Source organism: Dasypus novemcinctus, chromosome 6 (assembly GCF_030445035.2).
Source record: "Dasypus novemcinctus isolate mDasNov1 chromosome 6, mDasNov1.1.hap2, whole genome shotgun sequence".
Classification (NCBI taxonomy): domain Eukaryota; kingdom Metazoa; phylum Chordata; class Mammalia; order Cingulata; family Dasypodidae; genus Dasypus; species Dasypus novemcinctus.
In genome coordinates, this window is record NC_080678.1 from 67,312,076 (window position 1) to 67,334,327 (window position 22,252).

The 22,252-nt window shown below is 37.6% G+C and overlaps 1 protein-coding gene across 1 annotated transcript in view; it reads left to right on the forward strand.

The window, feature by feature from the left end:
- The window catches only part of BICC1 (BicC family RNA binding protein 1), a 317,919-nt gene extending 299,805 nt beyond the window's left edge, over positions 1-18,114 (forward strand). Inside the window, exons 18-21 of the mRNA XM_004473203.4 lie at positions 371-527; positions 7,213-7,373; positions 10,054-10,153; positions 15,426-18,114. Coding sequence (XP_004473260.2) covers positions 371-527; positions 7,213-7,373; positions 10,054-10,153; positions 15,426-15,556 — 549 coding nt within the window. The 3' untranslated portion in view covers positions 15,557-18,114. The remainder of the gene's footprint in view (positions 1-370; positions 528-7,212; positions 7,374-10,053; positions 10,154-15,425) is intronic.
- Positions 18,115-22,252: the final 4,138 nt, after the last annotated feature.

The window sequence follows — 22,252 nt, forward strand, 5'->3', positions numbered from 1 at the left end:
ATGACATGATATGAGGCAGAAAATCTCCACTGAAAAGATGGAAGATGTGCCTTGTGCTTCCTGAAAGTGGGAAGGAATCTCAGTGCCCGCTCTCTCAAATCTTACAGAATTCTTTATCCCAGGGGCTCTCAGAACTGTGCAGGGTGCCTTCATAATCACCTCCCTTAAATGAGGGGAAAAGTTTGCACATTGTCTTTAGCAGCTTGAGAACAAGGTACCACAGACTCTTGCTGAGAATCGGCATTCATGGGTAAAGGCAGTGGTTAGCAATAGAAGAAAATGGCAGTGATCTATTGTGGATTCTTTTCTCCCCCCATCCTGGGTAACTCATCTTATTAAAAGTCTCTTTACCTGGCTTTCACTGTTACAGGGCTCATCGCTGTCCCTCTCGAGGTCCAACAGTCGTGAACACTTGGGAAGTGGAAGTGAATCTGATAACTGGAGAGACCGAAATGGACTAGGGCCCACAAGTCATAATGAATTTGCAGCTTCTATCGGCAGCCCCAAGCGTAAACAGAACAAATCAAGTGAGCTTTGACATTTATTTTCATATTTTAAAATATAATCAGCCTAAAATTTTTTATGTGGTTTTTAATAATGGTAAAATAGGACACTGTTCTCCATGCCTTCTAATGTTTCATATAACTCATCCATCCCCACCCCAGGCCTACCCTATTGCTCTAGCTAAAGTGAGCCATTTAGTCCTCTCCTCTCACCGCGTTTTGTTCATGCTTTCACTCTAGCACTTGCCATATAGAAATGTAATTATTTATTTACGTTTCCACCTCTCCCTCTAGAATTTGAGCTTCAATGCCAGGGACCATACTTATTCATTCGGTAAACATTTCTTAAGTGCCCATGTGCCAGGCATGTGTCTCATTTATTATTCCCCAAAGTCTAGCAAAGTGAATGCAATCTAGTAGGTGCTCAGTGTTTATGGAATGACTGCATGAATGCTAAATGCAGTGCACATGGACATCCAGAAGGTGATGGAAAGGTGGTGACAGAAAGAAAAGAGGGGGACAAATGTGACCAAATTAACATCTCGAGCAATAGAAGTTCAATCCAGTGGGAAGCTACTAGAGGTGAAGAGAAGGACTTAGCTGAATGGACATAAACAAGAAAAAAAAAAGGGTTAAGTTAGAGCATGGGGGTTCTGTTTGTAACAGCACACACATTCCTCAGGCTGTGGAAATGGATCAACAGACGAGAACGGATGTAGTATTCACCAGATATGCCCTTGATTCTGGCGGTGGTTTTGACAAATTTGGAATCCTGAAACATGTAGCTTGAGTTGTGAGAAGACTAGAGAAAGGCAGTTAAATGAGCGTAGTAGATACTCAGTAATAATAGCCAGCTGTTACCACCAATCAAATCTGCCCTGTGGTCAGGAGGCACAGATTTGAGAAGACCAGTCTTGGGATTGGCCAAGTCTGAATAAGAAAACACAGCTCTTTCATTCCCAAATACACTATCAGTGTAAACTAAAGACTTCCTGGTAGTTTCTGACTGGATCCCTGCCCACGACAGTAAGATCAACCTGAAAGGCGGCTGAGTGCCAGGCACAGACCTGGGGGTGTAAATGATCTCCATTTTATAGCCCAGGGTAAATTCATTTTGTGCTCCTTTTTTTTTTTCTTCACTTCCTTTCCCTTAATTTAACATGGATAGTTAAAAATTGATTGCACTACTTAACTGAATTGAAGTTCAGAATTAGGATCAAGATGAGGGGTTTATTAATAAACAGGAATGATTAAAGAATCCCAGTTTGACTTTTGTCACATATGCTGAGAGTGTAAGTAGTTAAATAGAGAATATAGTCCCATAGGTAGTTAAGATGAAAAGAAATGTGAAGAAAGTTATGCACTGTAATAAAAAACATCTATCATTAGGAATATTTTATTTTAAAATATCTGCTTTTTAATTTTAGTAAGATCTTTTAGTTAACCCAACAATGTGCAGAATATTATCATTTAAACATGTAATCAAAATAACTAATACACTATTTTACATTTTTTTATCCAAAGTCTTTAAACCCGGGTGTTTAGAACATTTCAATAGCCACATTTCAGGTGCCCAGGATAGTCACATGTGGTCAGTGGCTCCTGTGTTTTAGCAGCACACTTTTTGGAAGATTTTAACACTCAGGTCAAGGTCACCAATGTCTAGGTTTCCCTTTATACCACTTGTTCTAGGGTAATTATGAGTAACTCTCTTTTTACTCTCAAAAATGTATATTAAGTGTTTGGAAGATAAATGATGTTCTCCCCTCTCTGTAGCTTCCGTGTTATCCAATCCAGGGGCCACTGCCATGTGCTCATCGTGCTCTGCTTTGCATCACCTTTGGCCAGTTAGCCATTTCCTCCTTCTAGGATCTCACTTTTCCTTTTGTTTTTGGTTTTCCTCCTACCTCACTACTTACTCCTCAGTCTTTTTTTATTTTAATAACCTTGGGGTGTCTGCCTCACCTTTAAAGTGGAGTGTTAAAGCCCTCAGTGCCTCAGGGTTTGGTCCTGGGTCCTTTCCTCTGCATGTTCTCCCAACAAGAGAGAAGACATCTGGGTTGTTGTTTTGTTTTGTTCTGTTTTTAACAAGCCAATTTTATTGATACATATTAAAGCATAAATTCAAACAAAGTGTAAAATCAGAGATATTTGGTATAATCACATATTATACTTTCAGACATTATTAGAGCATTTTCATTATTCCAATAATAATAATAAACAAAAAAGAGAAAACCAAACTCATCACCTCTCAATCTCTTTGTGCTTTGCCTGCCATACATACCTGCTATTCTCTTTCAGTCTCTCTAGTTTATTTTTATTTATATTTTGTAAAAACAGTCTTATATATACAATGTTACCCACATTTCACATGAGGTTTCACTATGTTATACAGTCCCATGTTACAATTTTTAGCTTTACTTCTAGTAATGTACATGTCCTTAGACTTTCTCTTGTAACCACTGTCATAGCCATAAAATAGCTCTGCTAGTTACAAACGATATGATGTGCTTCCACCATTTTTATTCATTTCCAAGAATTTACAATTGCTTCACTGGTTCTGTGGAGAATAACCGTCAGCTTTCAATTCTTTACCCTCATTCTATTTTTCAATGACCTATATTCTAATATATGTCATAAGTTTACAAAAGTATATTTAGTTCATAATAGCATTATCATACAATATTTGTCCTTTTGTGCCTGGCTTGCTTCACTCAACATAATGTCCTCCAGTTTCATCCATGTTGTCGTATGCTTCATGACTTCATTTCCTCTTACAGCTGCATAATATTCCATCGTGGATACCACAATTTGTTTATCCATTCATCGGTTGATGGACACCTGAGTTGTTTTCAACTTTTAGCAGTTATGAGTAAAGCCACTATGGACATCAGTATGCAGATGTCTGTTCATGTCACTGCTCTCAGTATTACTGGGTATATACCTAGTAATGGTATTGCAGGGTCATGTGGCAAGTCTATATTCAGTTTCCTTAGGAACTACCAAACAGTGTTCCACAGTGGCTTTACCATTCTATATTCCCACCAATAGCGAATAAGCATTCCTCTCTCTCTACATTCTCTCTAACACTATAGTTTTCTGACTTTTTAATAGTGGCCAAATAGGTATGAAATGATATCTCACTGTAATTTTTTCTTGTTGTTGTTTTATTTCTCTCCCCTTCCCCCCATTGTCTGCTCTCTATGTCCATTCGCTGTGTGTTCTTCTGCATCCGCTTGCATTATCCAATGGCACTGGGAAACTGTGTCTCTTTCTCGTTGTGTCATCTTGCTGCATCAGATTTCCATGTGTGCAGTGCCACTCTGGGCAGGCTGTACTTTTTTCACATGGGGTGGCTCTCCTTACAGGGCACACTCCTTGTGCATAGGCACTCCTACATGGAGGCGCCCCTGCATGGCACGGCACTCCTTGTGTACGGCAGCACTGCACATGAGCCAACTTACCACACGGGTCAGTAGTTCTTGGGGATCGAACCCTGGACCCTCCATATAGTAGATGGATACGCTATCATTTGAGCCACATCCGCTTCCCTCATTGTAGTTTTGATTTGCATTTCCCTAATTGTTAATAATGTTGAACATTTTTTCATGTGTTTTTTCACCACTTGTATTTCTTCCTTGGACGATTATCTGTTCAAGTTTTTTGTCCATTTTTTAATTAGGTAGTTTGTTCATTTATTTTTGATTTGTAGTATCACTTTATATATCATGGATATTAAACCTTTATCAGATATGTGATTTCCAAATATTTTCTCCCATTAAGGAGGCTGCCTTTTTACCATTTGACAAAGTCCTTTTAGGTCCAAAAGTGTTTTAATTTTGAAGAGGTCCCATTTATTTTTTCTTTTGTTGCTCATGCTTTGGGTTAAGATTTAAGAAACTGCCATCTACCACAAGATCTTAAAGATGTTTTCCTGCATTTTATTCTAGGAGTTTTTTGGTTGTTGCTTTTATATTTAGGTACTTGATCTCATTTTTGAAGGACAGTTTTGCTAGATATAGAATTCTTGATTGGCAGTTTTTCTCTTTCAGTATCTTAAATACATCATATCATTGATGTTTCATCTCCATGGTCTCTGATGAGAGGTCACTCGTAATCATTACTGAAGTTTCCTTGTATGTGGTGCTTTGCTTTTCTCTTGCTGCTTCAGAATTCTTTCTTTATCTCTGATATGTGTCTTTCTGAGAAATCTTGGAGTAGGTCTATTTGGATTTATTCCAGCTGGCATGTGTTGTCCTTCACAGATATTGATATTTATGTCTTTCATAAGGGTTGGGAACTTTTAGGTCATTATTTCCTCAAATATTTTTTCTGCCCCTTTTCCATTCTCTTCCCTTTCTGGGACACCAATAATGTGTATGTTTGTGCATTTCATTTTGTCATGTAATTCCCTGAGGCCCTGTTCCATTTTTTTCATTCTTCTATCTTTTCCAGTTCAGATGTTCCATCCTTGAAATCACTAAGTCTGTCTTTGAGCAATTCAAATCTGCTCTTATATGCCTCTAATATATTTCATATCTTATCCATCATGTCTTTCATTCCCATAAACTCTGTTACTTTTCTTTCCAGGCTTTCTTTTGTTCTTTATGCTAACCCAGTTTCTTCTTAATATTCTTTATCTCTTTAGTCAGATTTTCTTTAATTCTTTGAATTGATTTAGGATATTTGTATGATCGTCATTGAGTACTTGTTTTAAATTCTGTTCTCATCAGAATATTTGGTTTGTTTCATTGGCTTGGCTGTCTTGTCCTATTTGTCTTAAGGCTTTTTTTTTTGCGAATGGCTAGGCATCTGAATATGTTGGTGAATTCATTCTGATGGTTGTTTTCTCTCTCTTGCCTGGTGATTTATTTTTTCACAGCTCTTTTTAAATTTTTGATTCAACTTATTCTACATCTTTAAAATTGCCCAGCTGAAGTTACCAAAATCGGGCCTGGGACTATTCAGGAATGTGGTGCAGATTTTCTGCCAGGGGTGGGGCTAAAGAGAGACCTAAAAGCAGGTTTTCTTGTTATAGTTTCCTGGCCGCGGGCAGATGGCAGTCATCGGTGAACCTTTCCCCAGAGGTGTTTCTTTCAACCATGGCTTTCCCATGTTTCTGGTCTGGCTAGAGCTAAGATCCAGAGTGGACTCTGCATGCCAAATTCACTAAAAGGAATCCCTCCAACTCACCCTCCCTCTTCCCTTGTAAGAGGCCAACGTCTGTTCCTCGCTCAGTCAGCTGCAGTGAGCCAGGGGTTTTATCCAGGCTTAATGTCTTGAGGGTGGGGGTTGGGAGCCCTTCCTGGCTGCTGTGAGGATTTAGTAACTTGTGTTTGTTGTTTCGGGTTCTTCGTCTCTGTCTCTAGCCTTCCTGGGAGTTGTGCAGCACTGTCCTGGTCTGCTGACTCCTAAAGCAGGTCCCTTTGACCACTTCTAGACCTTTCTCCACTGTTTTTGTGAGAGAGTTGAGCCCTGCCTCCCTACTTCAAAGCCATCTTCCCAGAATTCCCAGATCAAGGCATCTGTTTTTAAGAGAGAAAAACTTTATCAAGAAACACCTTCCATTTGGGATCATAAAATATAAAGGACTTCTCAATTGGGAGATGAAAACAATGAGAGGACTTGATTAGTGGCACCCAAAACATTACCTAACAAGATTCTTAGATATGGTAAATGGACGTCTTTTTAGCAGGATCTTACTGGCTAGGTAGCAGCTCTTGAAATTCATTTGCATATGTGTTCAAGTACTTGGGATGGTTCACTAGTCTGTCACACAGCCCTGCATGTCATTGGGTCTGAAAACCATGAAAATGTGGAGAAAACTTTTGCATAAGAAATCAATCACAGAGCCAAGCCAAAGCTCCACATTTGCTGACTTAGAACTTTTCCCAAGAAACAGATTAGTTGCTCTTACAAACTAAATCCAGGAACTTCAGCATCCGTTTTTTTTAGGAGGTACCAGATAATGAACTCAGGACCTCATACATGGGAAGCAGGCACTCAACCACTGACCTAAATCCACCTTCCAGTGAGAGTTGGTTTTTTTCATTTGTTTGTTTTTAGGAGGTACCAGGGATCGAACCTGGGACCTCGTACATGGGAAACAGGCATTCAGCCATTTGAACATCATCATCTACTCCCCCAGTATCATTCTTATCAGTCCATATATTGCTCTCAATTTTGAAAGCATTCTATAATGTCCAAATAATTTTTTTTCAGAGAATGAGGTTTATAGGTTGCAATATCATAGAATTCCTTTGGCCAAAGGAAAGCACAAGTGTGGAAACAGCCATCTTCCCAACCAAAGGGAGCCTGGACTTATGATATAAAAACTTTCCACACCTTTATTGTGTCCCAGGGATACTTCTTCCAGATCCTCATTTAATTCACATCAAATCAGTTTTAAAGAGCAAATGTTTCTGAATGCTCAGGGAGAATATGATTAATGATTATTAACTACAGAGGCACTGTTGCTGAATTGCTGCCTCCCACATGGAAGCTTTTAAATGATAAGAGTCTCCCTGTACGCAATAACCAGCATTTCCTTAATGAAAAGCCAATGTTTCAGTAAAGGATTGCTGTATTTCTGCAGCTATTGTGCAGCCAAACAATGAAATCTGAAATATTTGGGTGATTAAAACTTTTAATTAAACCGTGTTCTCTCTGGGCATTTGCACTTCAAGTCTGTCTCTCCTCTGCCTTTCAGCGGAACACTATCTCAGCAGTAGCAATTACATGGACTGCATTTCCTCGCTGACAGGAAGCAATGGCTGTAACCTGAACAGCTCTTTCAAAGGCTCTGACCTCCCTGAACTTTTCAGCAAACTAGGCCTGGGCAAGTACACAGACGTCTTCCAGCAACAAGAGGTCAGTCATTATTTATTTCTTTTCCTGGTATCTTTGTTCTGCGTTATGCAGGATGAATTCTAGAATGAAATCACTCATTGACCTGTGACTGTGCTTTCACTGAGCATTTATTCAAGCCTCCTGGCTTGTTTTTGCTGCTGAGAAAAATGTCATCTCATTTCTTATGTATTTAGTACCTCTAGTAAACACAGGATAACAGAAATGAAGAAAACTGTGTTTACCAAATTGCATATAGTAGTCTTCTACCATTTTTAGCTAGAAGACCTGATTTGTGTTTTGAATCATAGGAACTTTTGGATTCACAACATCCCGAAGGTCAGGAACAAGTCTGTATTTAACGTAACTTTACTCTTCCATCTCTTGTTATCTTTCCTTGTAGCTCTCAAAAATAAATAGCATCTGAAATAAATACCTATTTATTTTGGGGTTTTGCCCTCATCCTAGTCACATTACATTGGCCCCCCACAGAATATACTGTGTTTTTGTACAGGTTAATTGTTCATTCATTTGCTGCTTGAGTTTCACCTGAACTGAGAGAGCTAAGATGTTTTTGAACAATCTGTGCTACGGATTTTGGTCAACCTCATCAGCCATGGGCCTGTATGAACTGGCATAAGAAGAAAAGACCTGAGCATGATTCTTTCCAATAATGTATCATATTACCAAAAGATGACTAAGCCAATGCAACAGAAAATTAGAATTTTTTTAAAAAGTGTATCTCTGGTTCAAATCTAGACATGGTCAAAGTTTTATACTAGTTGACTTTACTTAATGTTAGACATCTGAGTTTCAGTACTTTCAGGAATGTATCAGTCAGTAAAATCTAGGTTTTTTACAGGTATTTTGCATCATAAATGCAGTTATGCCCATGGTTCAATAAATTAATAAGTTTAATTGCTTAACTGTTTTGTTTCATACCCTGAAAGAGAGGTTGTCCTATGTATATTTGATTTCAGGGTATTGATTATTGTTTCATTTCCCTTAAATCTAAATTAATGTTCATTTAACCAAGGATTTTCTAAATTGAATAACAGTTTCATCATCAATGCATTAAAGAATTGCATCCAATTATTTAAGTCTTGCTGGTTAGATAAGGGTAGCCTATTGGAAGCTCAAGGGCAAAGGTATTTTTAACTTGTCTAGAAAACAGAAAGTCTCAAAGTAAGAGATTAAATGTTATTAAATGATATTCTGTGTTTTAACCGATATTTATATCTTAATTTAAAAAGCGTGTAAATAACATTTATTATAGGTACTTCTTATCCGTTTACTCTAAGAAGGAAAAAAAACCATGGAATTATAAAGCCATGGTAGCTTTTTCCAACATTTTATTAACTAGAGCAGGGTCAGGAAACTATAGCCTATAGACTCACTGCTTGATTTTTAAATGAAGTTTTATTGAAAAACAGCCACACTCATTTATGTTTTATCTTATGGCTGCTTTTGAGTTAACACAGCAGAATTGAGAGGTTGTGACAGAGACTGTAAGCCCCACTAAATCTAAAATATTTTCTATCTGGTCTTTAAAAAAAAGTTTTCCAACCCCAGAACTAGAGAGTCTCTATTAAATAGAATTTCTATAAATATGTCCCCAGAACTGTGATAAGCAATGACCTTAAGGTTTTAAAAAATCTGATATATCTTCAAAATCAAAACAGAAAGTTTGAAATTGTGTTCAATATTATTAGAATGCAAAGTATATTTTACTGTTTCTGATGTGTTAAATTTGGGTTTTCTGCTTCCATCATGCAGGACATTTTCTAATATTCAAATCTGATTTAACAAAATTCCCCATTAACTAACCTTAGTTTCTTTTAAGTAGGGCCAATATTCCTTCATCAACTTTCATAAATGATACATCTTTACACATTGTAGCTACACAATAGCTACCAATTTTTGTATCCATTTGGTGAGCCCACTGCTCTGTCTCCAGTCATGTCTAATGCTCACCACAGCCCTGCCAGATATAGCATTGTCAACCCTCAGTGCCCACAGCTAGTAACGGTGGAGTCAGGATCTGAACTCCAGTCTCTGCCTGCAGAGCCTGTTGCCCTTTAGTTCCTCCACATTGCCTCCAAAGGAAGATAGGGACCCCTGGGCTGTTTTCCTGAACAATGTGTTGCTGATGTCAGAGAGTACAATTATATTGTTTCTGGGAATATTTCTTTTGTGCCACTTTCAGAGACAGTCTGCTGGACAGGGCAAAGCAAGCCATGGATCTAATGTCTGAGAATTCTTCTATCAGTCCTATGTAGAGTACTGTGGAAGATACCAACCATGGTATTATTAATTTTCTTCTCATAAAGATCCACTTAACCAATGCAGAACCCAAAGTTAAGAACTGGTTTTCCCATTACTAGACAAATAATGTTTTCTTTTACCAATTCACAAAAACTGTGCAATCTTTTGTCTTTCCCTTTTTGTCCTGGCTGCCAGGATGCTCAGAGCTAAGTTTTTATCTCAATTGCAGTAGTTCACGGGACTTAGACCAAGTCTTCCATTTCCCTACCTTTATGACTTAGCTCTTGTTTTTTAGGTTTGTGCCATCATCATTCCTTTTTGGAAGCAGGCAGATCACAATTAATAATAAAATAGATGTAATATTGAGTTGACACTGCAAGGACAAAGAAAATAAATACTTAATATGTTGGTTATAGGTTGTTTTTTTTTCAACCCACAGATTGATCTTCAAACATTTCTTACTCTTACGGATCAAGATCTGAAGGAGCTGGGAATTACTACTTTTGGTGCCAGAAGGAAAATGCTGCTTGCAATCTCAGGTGAATATAAATGCACACGCTCATATTTTGAAATTTGAATAACCTCTGCCAGTGGTTGCAGGCAGTGGAGCTGATTCTGCCTAACAACTACTTATTATCCTGATGCCTTGCTGGTGTAGGCTTCAGAGAGTTTTCCTGCCAGCATTGTGACAAATGCTGAGACCATCCCCTCCTTCATTAAGACATTGCCTGCAAACTTGTCTTGATGACGTGCATCCTTAAGATCTCGTCAGAAAGGTCTGAACCAAAATTGCCCTTTGTAGAAAATGAGGATGGGCAAAAGTTATTCTCTTTTTCGTGGTTATATTAAACAATTATCAGTGGGTGAGTAAGTAATTATTCTTGAGTGGATGTCATATTTCAAATGTATGAATCTTTGTACACCAATTGAGATCATTGCACCAGAGAAAAAGTGCTCATTGGTATGTATTGCAACTAGCAGTATTACTTGTCTTAATGCTTTTAAATTTTTTCCAAGGTTTTAATAGACTATAAAAGACACAAAAGGGTGTAGTATCCTGAAGGTAGTTGCAGAATGAAGGAAATTAATGATGTCTGCCACCCCAGACCACCTTCTTTGTGTGTCTGTTGCATGTTTTATGTATTTACTGGATGCTTCTCTTGTTTGAAAGGAACTGAGCCAGATAATGAGTTGGGAGCAGGCAAATACACAGTGATGAACCTGAAAAAGTTGTTTATAGAAACGTGAGAGACATTTTGTAAAAAGTGGAGTTACTTTTTGAAAACTTTCCAGTAAATGTTAAATTTATGTATGTTCCAGTCTCCTCAAAGACCAAGATGCCAAGGGCAGAAACAGTGTCTGGTGTGAGAGAATGCCTGCTTTTTCAGCACACTGAACCTGCAGGTTGTGCCATTGGGAGCCAACAGTTCCCTCCTAATGGTGAAAGTCCCTTCCAAGCAGCATTCACTAATCAGATCAACAATTAAAATGTAAAACCTCAGTGGTTTTCTGTTTTATTTTAGCAGTAGATTCCATCCTCTGCACCCCCCAGCCCCTGGAAATTTTATATATAGACCCAGTATCTGAAGCAGATATAATAAGCACAGCACTCTTTGATTAGGGGTGGAACCCCAGCCATAGAGCTGCCCCATTGCAGCCTGTTTAGCTTCTGGATGGATAAAAAGAGAGTTCTAACACATCAGTTTGAGAAGTCTTCCTCCACCCTGTGTGTCCAAGGGGCTGCAGCAATGGGGTGCCATAGGCAAGACACTTAAGTCCTCTTTGCTCCTAAAATCAGCATGGTATAGTGAAAAGAACTCTGCATTCAAATAAGATCGGGGCCTTGCCTCCACCAAGTTATGTACCCTTGAGGGAGTTTTCAATCTCTTTTGGTTTGGGGTTATTTACCATGAAGATGGATTGGCATAGATGATCTTGTAAGGTCACTTCCCATTTCTAAGACCTATCCTTGATGTGATGTATCATCCAGCTTAGTGAAAATGGAGAAGTTATCATTTGACAGCATATTTCTTAGCAGAACAAGAACCCTTGTTCTTTCTTTTTAACCATTTGTGGCAATCGGATAGTCTTTTTCAACTTATTTACTCTAAATAGAGCTCGGCCTCAATGAGCTAGTCCTAGATTAAATTAACTTTATAGATTTTCACATTCTTTTATTAATTTGAAAATGAAATTTATATACTACTTTAAATTTGATAACTTACATATTCCCCATGCCTGTACTGCTAAAATATGCCTGTGGCCAGCTCTTTTGTGACAAATAGAAAAGGGTATGTCCCAGCACTTCATTCTTTCACTAAAGATTCATGAGATGTTAGTGGTAGTATAATCAGAATTAAGTTCTTTCTTTGTGTACCTACCCAGTTTCAAACTCTGTAGAGGTTTTAGCAACAAGCACGTATCTCTGATCCTCTCATAGATTCCAGATGGGTCACTAGGAACTTTACTCCAGAATGCATTTGTAATGTGGGAGGTGGGTTTTGGGTAGTAGTGTAGGAAACAGTAGGGGTTTTGAATCCTCTGTTAAAAAATGTGTTCTGTGATCATCTTCAATGTGCTTCCATTGAGGGTTATATCCTTAGTCCTTCTGTATCCTGCCTGTCTCAGTGGGGGTTTGTGGTCCTCTTGCTTTTAAAGGAAATTAGATACTCTGAATAAGTTTCCTTATGAATGCAATGTACAGCGTGAAATATTTGATTATTTTGCCTTACTTTGTTGAGTGCATTTGTTTGAGCCTTAGTCAACAGTTTTCTCTGCAAGTAAGTTTTTGAGAAACTCTTCATCAAAAAACTTCTTTTTCTAATCCACTCACCTATAGCAAAGACATCAGTTTATAGCCTCAGAGCATTCCATTTCCAAATAGGTACAGGATAACTGCACAGCCTGGACTCATGATTGTCTTGTGGTTACACTGCTTGGTTAGATACAGAGTTTATCCAAAATTCTTTTTCAAAATTTTGTAGGTTTTTAACTTGTAATCGGAGTTGCTCTTTCAGTATGAGGTTTTTGTTTTGTTTTTAATCTGGGGCCTGAAGACATTTGTTTTAATATTATTGGAGAAGATGAATTTTTTCTCTAGTAGAGATCCATCAGATAATAAATTTGATCTTTTTTCCCCAAACCCACACTTTTTGAAAATCCATAGATTTCTCTGCTACAGTTCTAGTGAATAGTTAACTAAAAGTACAAGGACTCAGTGAAAAGAGGTTAGAGTCCTGTTAACAGGCTTCCCACCTCGGCCTCAGGTAGATCTAACATTTCCTGACCTATTCTTTTAGTTTGTGACTCTGTTCAGATCCGCAACAAGATCCTGAGAGCTGCCAGGATTGTGTGAACCTTGGAATTTCAGAGAAAAAGGTTGGTATTTTCCCACACTATCCCTCAGGCTTACTGAAAAAGTCAGAGGAAGGAGTTTGCTTTTTATTTAAAAAAGAAAAAAAAAAGTCCTTCAGTAGGGCTTGATCCTTTATAACCTCTCTGGAAGATTTACTTCTGTGCTTCTCATTTGGGAATGTATATATCTGTATTCTCTTAGAAACTGTATCTTCAGGGGATTGCTGAATTCCCTCATGATCATTTTACTCTTTCAAAGATCTGGTCAATATTTTTTTGGGAATAAAGTTTTCAATATTTATTAAAAAATTGTCTTCGATGGCCCAGATTTTTTCATATGCTCAATTGTACATGTTATGTATGTGCTAGAGGAAAATGGGGTTTGATATAATTGTTTCTTTTCCTTCTCAGTATTTTGGACTATCTTATCTCCCTGATTAATGGGTTATTTCCCCATGAAAAAATGGAGGTCAAAGATAGTCTGCTTGCTTGTAGGTGATAAAACTTGCCCAGGTTTCTACTTAAAGGGATTCATTTATTCTTACCTTCCCTTTTTTTGTTTACCTTTCTATCTGTTTGATTCTTCCTTGATTTCTGAATTTCTGAAGGGATGTATTTTATTTTTAACAGGATACATTTGTTGAACCTTTAATAGAAATATCATTGTTTCTGCAAGAACTTGAAACAATAGCCATCTTTCTATGTGCATGCCTGCATGTCTTTTGCTTGAAAAAATTTCCTCTTCTTTAGAGTTTTTAAGCTATGTTTTCCATTTACAGTAAATTTGGTGTACCTAATATGGGATAAAGCTCTGTTCTCTGGCATCCTTGGAACTACTGATTTCTCAAATTTGTGTTCCTGATGCTCTGGCAGATCGCCTTTGTCAATGGGTCGGGGAGACCCAGGGCATGGACCTTTTGCATCAGGCACTAACAGTGAACAGCTCTGTAGCCTTGGACTGTTACTTCATCTATTTTTTTAAAATCAAGTTTATTATCTATGAAATGGAGAATAATATCTATCCCTTAAGGAGGATTTAACTAGGGCAAAATGAATGTAAATGTCATATAATAAGCTCTAATAAATCACTGATATTTTTCTTCTCCCCTAAGACCTATACGTGAACAAAGGAGAGCTGCTCTTTACTCTTGCGTCGCCCCTGTAGGGCAGGCATCTCCTTTTTGGAAGGCAGTGGGGTGAAATGTTAAGGGTATTGGGAGACAGGTGCTCATTGGCCCATATGGCCCTAAACACCTGTGACCAGTTCCAGCCTTTCTGAGTCTGTCTGTGTCCACAGCATGACTGCAGCTGGCCATAGCTCACAATGTAGCTTCAACACTCAAAAGGGCGTAGTAGGTGATTGTGGGTGAAAAAGGACTGAATACCATATAAATATAAGGTGTTAAATTAACTGCCCCCAAAATGCCCCTCCCCCCCAAAAACCACAACTTTTAGCAACTCAGCTATATAATCTTTTTAATCTGTTTGAAATTGAATGTTTCAGTATATCTATATTTGGTGGCCAGCAGAAATCCTAATTTCAAGAGCCTGAGAGTTCTATTTATTTGTATGAGTTCATTAAAAGAGTAAACCTTAGCTAATTCAAGGGTTTGTATGTAGGGGTAGAGGGCTGCATATTCATATGAAAGGTAGGTTGCTTTAATTACTTTTCTACCTTTGGGGTTAATAAATTTTAGTTGGAAAAAAAACAAAACCATGTTTTCCAAATACTGTGGTTTCTTTAAAAGAGGGTATTTCAGTGTTTTCCTGAAAACTAGGAATGTGGTTGTTTTCAAATATCAATGTCCTTAATTATTTTTACTAAAGTTAATTTTTTATTGAGAGAAATCAGTTGCTGATTTGATTCTTCATATTACTATTCCTGACTCAAGGCGTATAGACATCATTAGTTGATGGAGTTGGGGGTACTCTTTTCAGGGTAGCTTGCAGATAGCCTCGTTTTTAGGTGTGGGATCTTCTTTTCATGTCTGACTTTAGAAATATTTCATGATTATTTTGTTTGATGTGGATGAGCTCAGGAGCTTTAGTAATCTTCTTTTGTCATTGGCAGTACATTCTCACATGTGCCTCTCGCCAGCTTTGAAACCCCCTTTGCCTCAGAAATGGCATTTGGGGTAGGTGGGGAAAACTGGTTCATGGGTACGTCTAGAGTTTAGATGTTTCTGTTATATCCTTCAGATAGTTTACAAACTGCAATAAAACTCTTTGCTGTCTGGGGTTTTCTAGGCTACCAGTGTGCTACCTTTAATATCAGGCTTCTTAGTATTTCAGAAATGTTACAACCATCAATTTAAAGTTTGCCTTTGACTACTAGACTTTGACTTTTCCCCTAAAATCTACCATTACACCATTTCATGAGCTCTAATGCCATCTCCTGTCGATTATAGAATGAACTTCTTCATGGAGCTCCTAACAATACTCTTTTTCTCTCTCTAGAACTAAATAAAAACCGAAGAAAGCTTTTCGAACCGCCAAATGCACGCACCTCTTTCCTGGAAGGCGGCGCGAGCGGGAGGCTGCCCCGTCAGTATCATGCAGACATTGCTAGCGTCAGTGGCCGCTGGTAGCGGTCCTCTCTAGGCACGGGCCGCTGACTAACTGTAGCAATGGACACAGGAAATCTGTGAACAGCCTTCACTGCACACCATCCTCAGCACTCTGGGTGTCTGGTATCAGGACCAAAGCATCTTATTCGCACCTGTATTTTGTGCCAAAAAGGAAGAAAAAAGAAAAGATGTTCTTAAGTCATCATACAGAACACCAAATGTTGATTACTTTTTTAATGGCAATCGGACAAAATCTGCAATATGAGGATAGGGTTATTTTTCCTGTTTTTATTTACCTATATAACACATGCACTGATTTTTTTTTTTTTTTTTTTACTAAAATGAAGAATAATTGACATCTGAGATGACAGAAATCATGGAATTTATTTTGTTTGCTTGTTTTGTCTTGGTATTTGGGGATTTTTTTTTTAAGTAATCAAAGAGGAATTTTCTGGTACTGCTTTAACGTAATTATTGAGGTCTTTCAGCACTTTACATGTTGTGATTTCTTGTCCTGTGGAAATTTTCTCTCTCTCATTTTCATGTCACCTGATATATCAGTACAAATCAAATTAAGTCACATTTTTTAAACTGCGTCAAATTTTCTTTGAAATGGTACTGGATGTTAGTTTCTATGCAGAATATTTTGTGACTTTGGGAAATGTGACTCTACTTGGTTCTGGACCAGTTCTGTTTATTTACATCATCATCCTAGAAACATTTAGCAATGAACCTAGTTCATTGTAACAGGTGCAAAGAAAGACCAAATGGACTTTGCAATATTAACCCTTTGCAGTCATCATATTTAGCTGCTGCCTGTATTGCTAAAATGATTTTAATGGTTGTCTGAAAGCAAAGGGCTATTTTTAGTATACTGCCACTAAAGGACATTTATTTATATCAGACTTTTATTTTTAGATCTTATAAGCGTACAGTACATAACTGACTAAATTGATATCTACTAGAGATTTATGGTAGAGAATGGATGGCATTTAATAACTGGAGCCCTAGATTTGTCACTTTATTTAAAAATACAGATAAATAATCATTTGACAAGACAGCACTGTTGCCATAATGAGCAGAAATAGATTACAGTCCTTATGTGCACATTAATTATGCTCCATATGGTCACAGGACTTTCCTAAAACCATATCTGTCTGCTTGAAGTAGACTTGTGTTTGCTGAGAATGGAAAGACTTTAAGTCTCTAGTATGACAGTTTAGAAAGATGGTGAGTTCTGAAGGGAAGAAAAAAAAGACTATTTTCTAAGTGGCTAGACTTATTGTTATATTCTTATACTGTGAAAGTCCATTGGGCAGCATGTTTCCTGGGTCTTTTCAGACATCTTATGTGGATTTATGAGGGGTTTTTAATCCATGAAGAAAATCACTAAGTGCCTCTCTTTCCTCAAAGAAATATTTCCAAGTATGTTAATTTGTTGGAAAATTTTCCCATAGGAAATGTTGTGAATTACTTGTACTGTAATGACTTATTTATGAAAAGCATTCAAGACTTTCTGCATGGACATAAACCACTCTTGTGTGCTCTCGGCAGAAGGCATTAGACAGGCATACACAGCAGTTGGGGATTTTTATACATATGTGGGATCAGAAATCCTTGCCTGACATTTTTCTTACCTTAAAATAAGAAAAAGAATTGAGACATTTTGCACACAGAAAGAAAATTATTCACTTTAAAAAATAGAATGGTTACCTTGAAGGCATAGACAATGGAACTGTCATAAAATTATCAATCATACCTGGGTCTATGGGGCTGCCTATTCCCAAAGTAAACTAAACCCTATCTGCTTGATGATGTAGAACTAAGTCATTCCTTTTGCAAGTACAATGGAATAATTCTGTGCAGCTGATGAGCTTGCACTCCCTGCCTTACGTGACTGTATGAATGCATCACACTAAACATTCAGCACAGGTACGAATTCAACACTTGTTCCTGTTCAACAGCTCCCTGGTGCTCTAAATTTTAACTTTCTTTAATAAGACCTTCCCAAATAAAATAATCATTTGGAGCTCTTTTCCTAGCTCTCTACCTACCACTCATTCACAACAGGAGGAAGAGGGAATGAATATGCAATATTAAGTTGATATTGGTTTTATGAATAGAGCTTTGGTATTATGTCAAAGGGAAAACTTTCCCAGTTAATCTAGATTAAATAGGGTGGCTAAAAAATAAAAACACTGGAAATTAATTTTTCTTGTTCTCTCTTGATGCAATGAAGGGAATGTGACACTACAGTATACAGTGTTGTCAGTGTTACGTGATGCACAAAATATTGGGATTATTTGAATAAATGTTTTTAATCAGTCTGTGCCTTAATAGTGACCGGTTATCTGTACATATAGAACAGATACAGATTGTATTTTTGTGTGGGTTTTTGTCCTTTTAGTAATTTTTTTTTAAATGAGAGATGGAATTAAACATTGAAAATGGGAATTTTTTTCTAAACTAATCAATTGTTACATGAAAAATAAATTTATATAACTCCTTTGTATTGCCCTTGCTAGAAGAAATGTTTCTTTTTTTAAAAAATCTGTACACATAAACTCTGTTTATCTTTATTTTCTAAGAAAATGTTTCTTTCTTTGCTATTTTCAGCAGAATTCAAAGACATTTCTGATGCAGAATTGACTATGTACCCTCCTGATGCTTTGCATTGACAGCCTTCATTTTCAGCCAGAAGCTAGGGTACTTTAGCCAATGAATCCAGACCAGCAATCAATCATTGTTTCTCCGACTACCCATAGGTACTTAGAAAAAAAGAGTAACGTTATGGAATAGGCTTTATTCTTTCTTTTATAAAGACTCAGATGTCTTACCACCTCAACAGCCTCATCCATCAGCAAAGGGCTCAATACCCAAGTGATGCTGGACTTTTTGACCCAGGTTCCCATTTCAGAGACTGACCATTATGCAGTCCCCCTGGCAGTTCTAGTTCTGGTGGAACTCATTTCTGAAACAGCATTACTATGTATTACAGACCCAAGATTTGTCTAAATAGCAAAGAAACCACTATCTACCCATCATGGTCCCAGTAACCTCTCTGCTTGAATTCTCTATGCCAGTATTCTTAAAAATTGTTTCTAGCAAGAGGACTATTTTGAAAATGAAAATCTTACCTGTGAACCCAATATGAAATTATCCATCCATCCACTCGTTTCATTCATTAGGTAAATATTTTGAGTGCTTAGAAAGTGCCAGTCCTTTCTAGGAACGGCAGTAAATTAAATCTTTGCCTTCATTGAGCTTACGTTCGACATGGAGAAAGGTGGAGCAGATGAGGTTTGGAGGATGAAACAGCCCCACCCTTTCACCTGCCTTCCATGTGTTTCTCTCAACTTCAAGGAAATTGGGAGCCGTCTAGAAACCCGGGTTTTCGACATAACTATTGAAAGTACTCATCTCATAGAAACAGGCCTGTGCTTTCAGTTTTAAAATACGTCTTTCCTTCTCCTTTCTTCCCTCTTTTTAGGTTCCATAGTTTTAATCAAAAGGGGTGCCTGGCCAAAACAGTTATGTTCCATTGCTTTATAGTTATGACTCACCATGCTAATGCTCAGAGACCTAGCACTTAGATTTAACTCCAAATCACTGCAGTTTTTAGAAACCAGGTTTACCTTGAAGGAATGTGTTTTGCACCACTGATTTACTCTGAGAATGCAGTAAGACTTGGAAGGTATTTAAAAAAAATAGAGCTCCAAAAATACTCTCAGCAATGGAATAAATAGTCTCCTCAGAAGTCTGTTTCCAAGGGAATATCATTCCCTTGGATATATAAACCCTGGTGTGTATGTATGTATGTGTATATATATATGTATTTTTTTAATTATATATATATATAGCTCAGAATTTTTCCTACCTTGTATACTTATTAAAGTGAGTGTACATGCAGTCAAATATTTTAAAGCATATTTAACTAAATTTTCATAATAAATTGATATGTATGCATGTATTATATAATCCCAGTAATTGCCAGAGGCCATAATTCTATTTTCTCCTACAGTACTGCTCTGGCTAAATCAACTTCCTTTCCTCACCTAAACAGACTTTCAGATAATTTTCAGGTTGTCAGGCTGGAAGGTGAGAAGATTAGATTTTGTAGCTTGACAAAAATGGATGTAAACCTTGTCTTTAGAGCTCTGGAAAATTACTCTGTGCCTAAGAGTCCTCATCTGTAAAAGAAAATCATACCCACTTTCTGATATTGTTGGGGAGGGGTTGGGGGGAGGAGGCCATATGTAAATTGTTCTGTAGTTGGCACATAGTGTATGCAGTGAATAAATAGTAGCTACTATGATTACTAGCTGGATTTTCATTTCACTGCATGGGTATTTCTTTGCCCTTTCAGGAATCTTCATTGTGTTCGTCTGCCTTTTACATCTGAAAGGTGAGGCCATTTCCTGTGCCAGAAAGTTAGTCATTAGGGGAACTATTAATTTAACATCTAAGTGATCAAGTTTTCTGACTGGCAACGCTTGAAGAACACTTTGCTGAGGTCAAGGTCAGGACCCTCATGCTTGGTACAGAAGTCACCCCTCGCTGTATTTGATTGTACTTTGTTTTGGTATTTTAAATCTGATTCACCAGAGTGTTTAAACTGGGTTCTCCATATGGGTGGAGCTAAATCTAATAGTCCATTAGCTGATTCTAGTAGTCACATATCTTGTTCCTAATTGCCATGTTCTCAGAGAGTTCTCCCTACCTCCAGGAGGTATTTGTTTTTCTCCCAATGTCTCTTCAGTCCTCCTCAATGATTTAGCACAATTTCTTCCTCTTTCAGTCCTTTCTGCCAACCACCTCTGGGATTTGATACCAAATCTTTTGTGTGTGGATAATGACCTTTTCTTTTCTTTTGGAAGGAGTCGTTTTCCTATATTTGTGTTGTTTTCCACCTTAAAAGGTGAACTCAGTTAGATATTTAACTGTGCCTACAAACATGGCCAGACACATCAAAAACACTTCATTTTACATTTTTGTTACTTTTAAAAATCCTTTGACTCATTCCAAAAGGAGGCAAGTGGAACTTGAAATTCCCCCTTTCTCATGGGTTAGGCCACGAATGTGTTTTGGAAGAGATTTTGGGAATTGGATTCTGAATCTGATTTTGGAGGCAGAATTTCAGCGTGGGAACCAAAACCTTTAGGAAAAAATTACAGTAACTGAAGTGCTTCAGTTTCATAATAGGATGTTTGGATGGGTTACAGGAGGAAAAAAAAAGAGTAGCTCAGTAATTTGGTGTGTGTGGCCCTTTTTTTTGAAGGCCAGAGAAAACAAATGACTCTGAACTCACTGTCTTCGATGCGTCTTAATCCCTAGTAGAGAGACTGTGGGAATGAGACATTAAAGGAATTTAGCAAAATATCTTGAATACAATTTATGTTCAAACAAAATTTTCACTGAAGCACATTTGACTCTGTCCAAATTGCTGGTGCAGTTTGATATAAAATCACCATGGAATAAAGTTTTACAGTTATATATGTTTGGTGATGTGGGTGGGTGACATTTCCTTATTTTTTTCCTTCTTTGCCGGAGTCTTAAACCTGCATTATTAACAGCCTAATGAAGGTGCTCACCAATTCTTCCTATGGGTTGAAATTTTTCCATAATGTGAAATTAAGTTACTTTTTGTTTCACAAATCACACTTAAATTCCTAAATAAGGAGGGGAAATTCCATCCTAATTTTTTATGTTTAAAGTTTAAAGCCACATAAAAGTTCCATAAATACTTCCATCAGAAGAATATGAAGGGAAGTGGACTTGGCCCAATGGATAGGGAGTCCGTCTACCACATGGGAGGTCTGTCGTTCAAACCCCGGACCTCCTTGACCCACGTAGAGCTGGTCCATGCGCAGTGCTGTTGTGCGTAAGGAGTGCCCTGCCATGCAGGGGTGCCCCCTGTGTAGGGGAGCCCCTCGCACAAGGAGTGTGCCCCGTAAGGAGAGCCGCCCAGTGCAAAAGAAAGTGCAACCTGCCCAGGAATGGTGCCACATACATGGAGAGCTGACACAGCAAGATGACACAACAGAAAGAGACACGGATTCCCATGCTGCTGACAACAACAGAAGCAGACAAAGAAGAACACGCAGCAAATGGACACAGAGAACAGACAACTTGGGTGGGGGCGGGTGAAGGGGAGAGAAAAAAAATCTTAAAAAAAAAAAGAATATGAAGACAGTGTCCCTTTAAGGAAAATTGCAGTTTTAACCTATCGTATAAGAAGTTGAGCATTCCAGAACAATAAGGAACTGGCTATAAACAACAAAAACAAAACCCTAAGTATCAGAGAACATAGAATTGAGTTAGAAAAAATTCTCATAAGAATGATGAGAATATTAGCCCTCCATATATCTTTAAAAACCTAGTATAAATGCAAACTTCATGGCATTTCCATGCAATAAGTCACATAAACAATGGACTCATTACTTTGTAGTCACACCACATTCAAGGCAATAATAAATTAATAAGGAGAGGAAGCCAGTTAAAGAAAATTTTAAAACTAAACTTTAGGTACCTAATTATATGCCCTCTTCATATGGTATTTCTCTATGAAGTGTTTTGGATTTCTGTCAGTTTGTTAACAAAAATGAAATCTAGGCACTATGATTATGGATTTCGTTATATGAGTGCTACTCAAACTATATGTAGTCAAAGGGCAGATTTCTTTACTTCCAATTCTTTGCAGACTCATACATTTGTAAA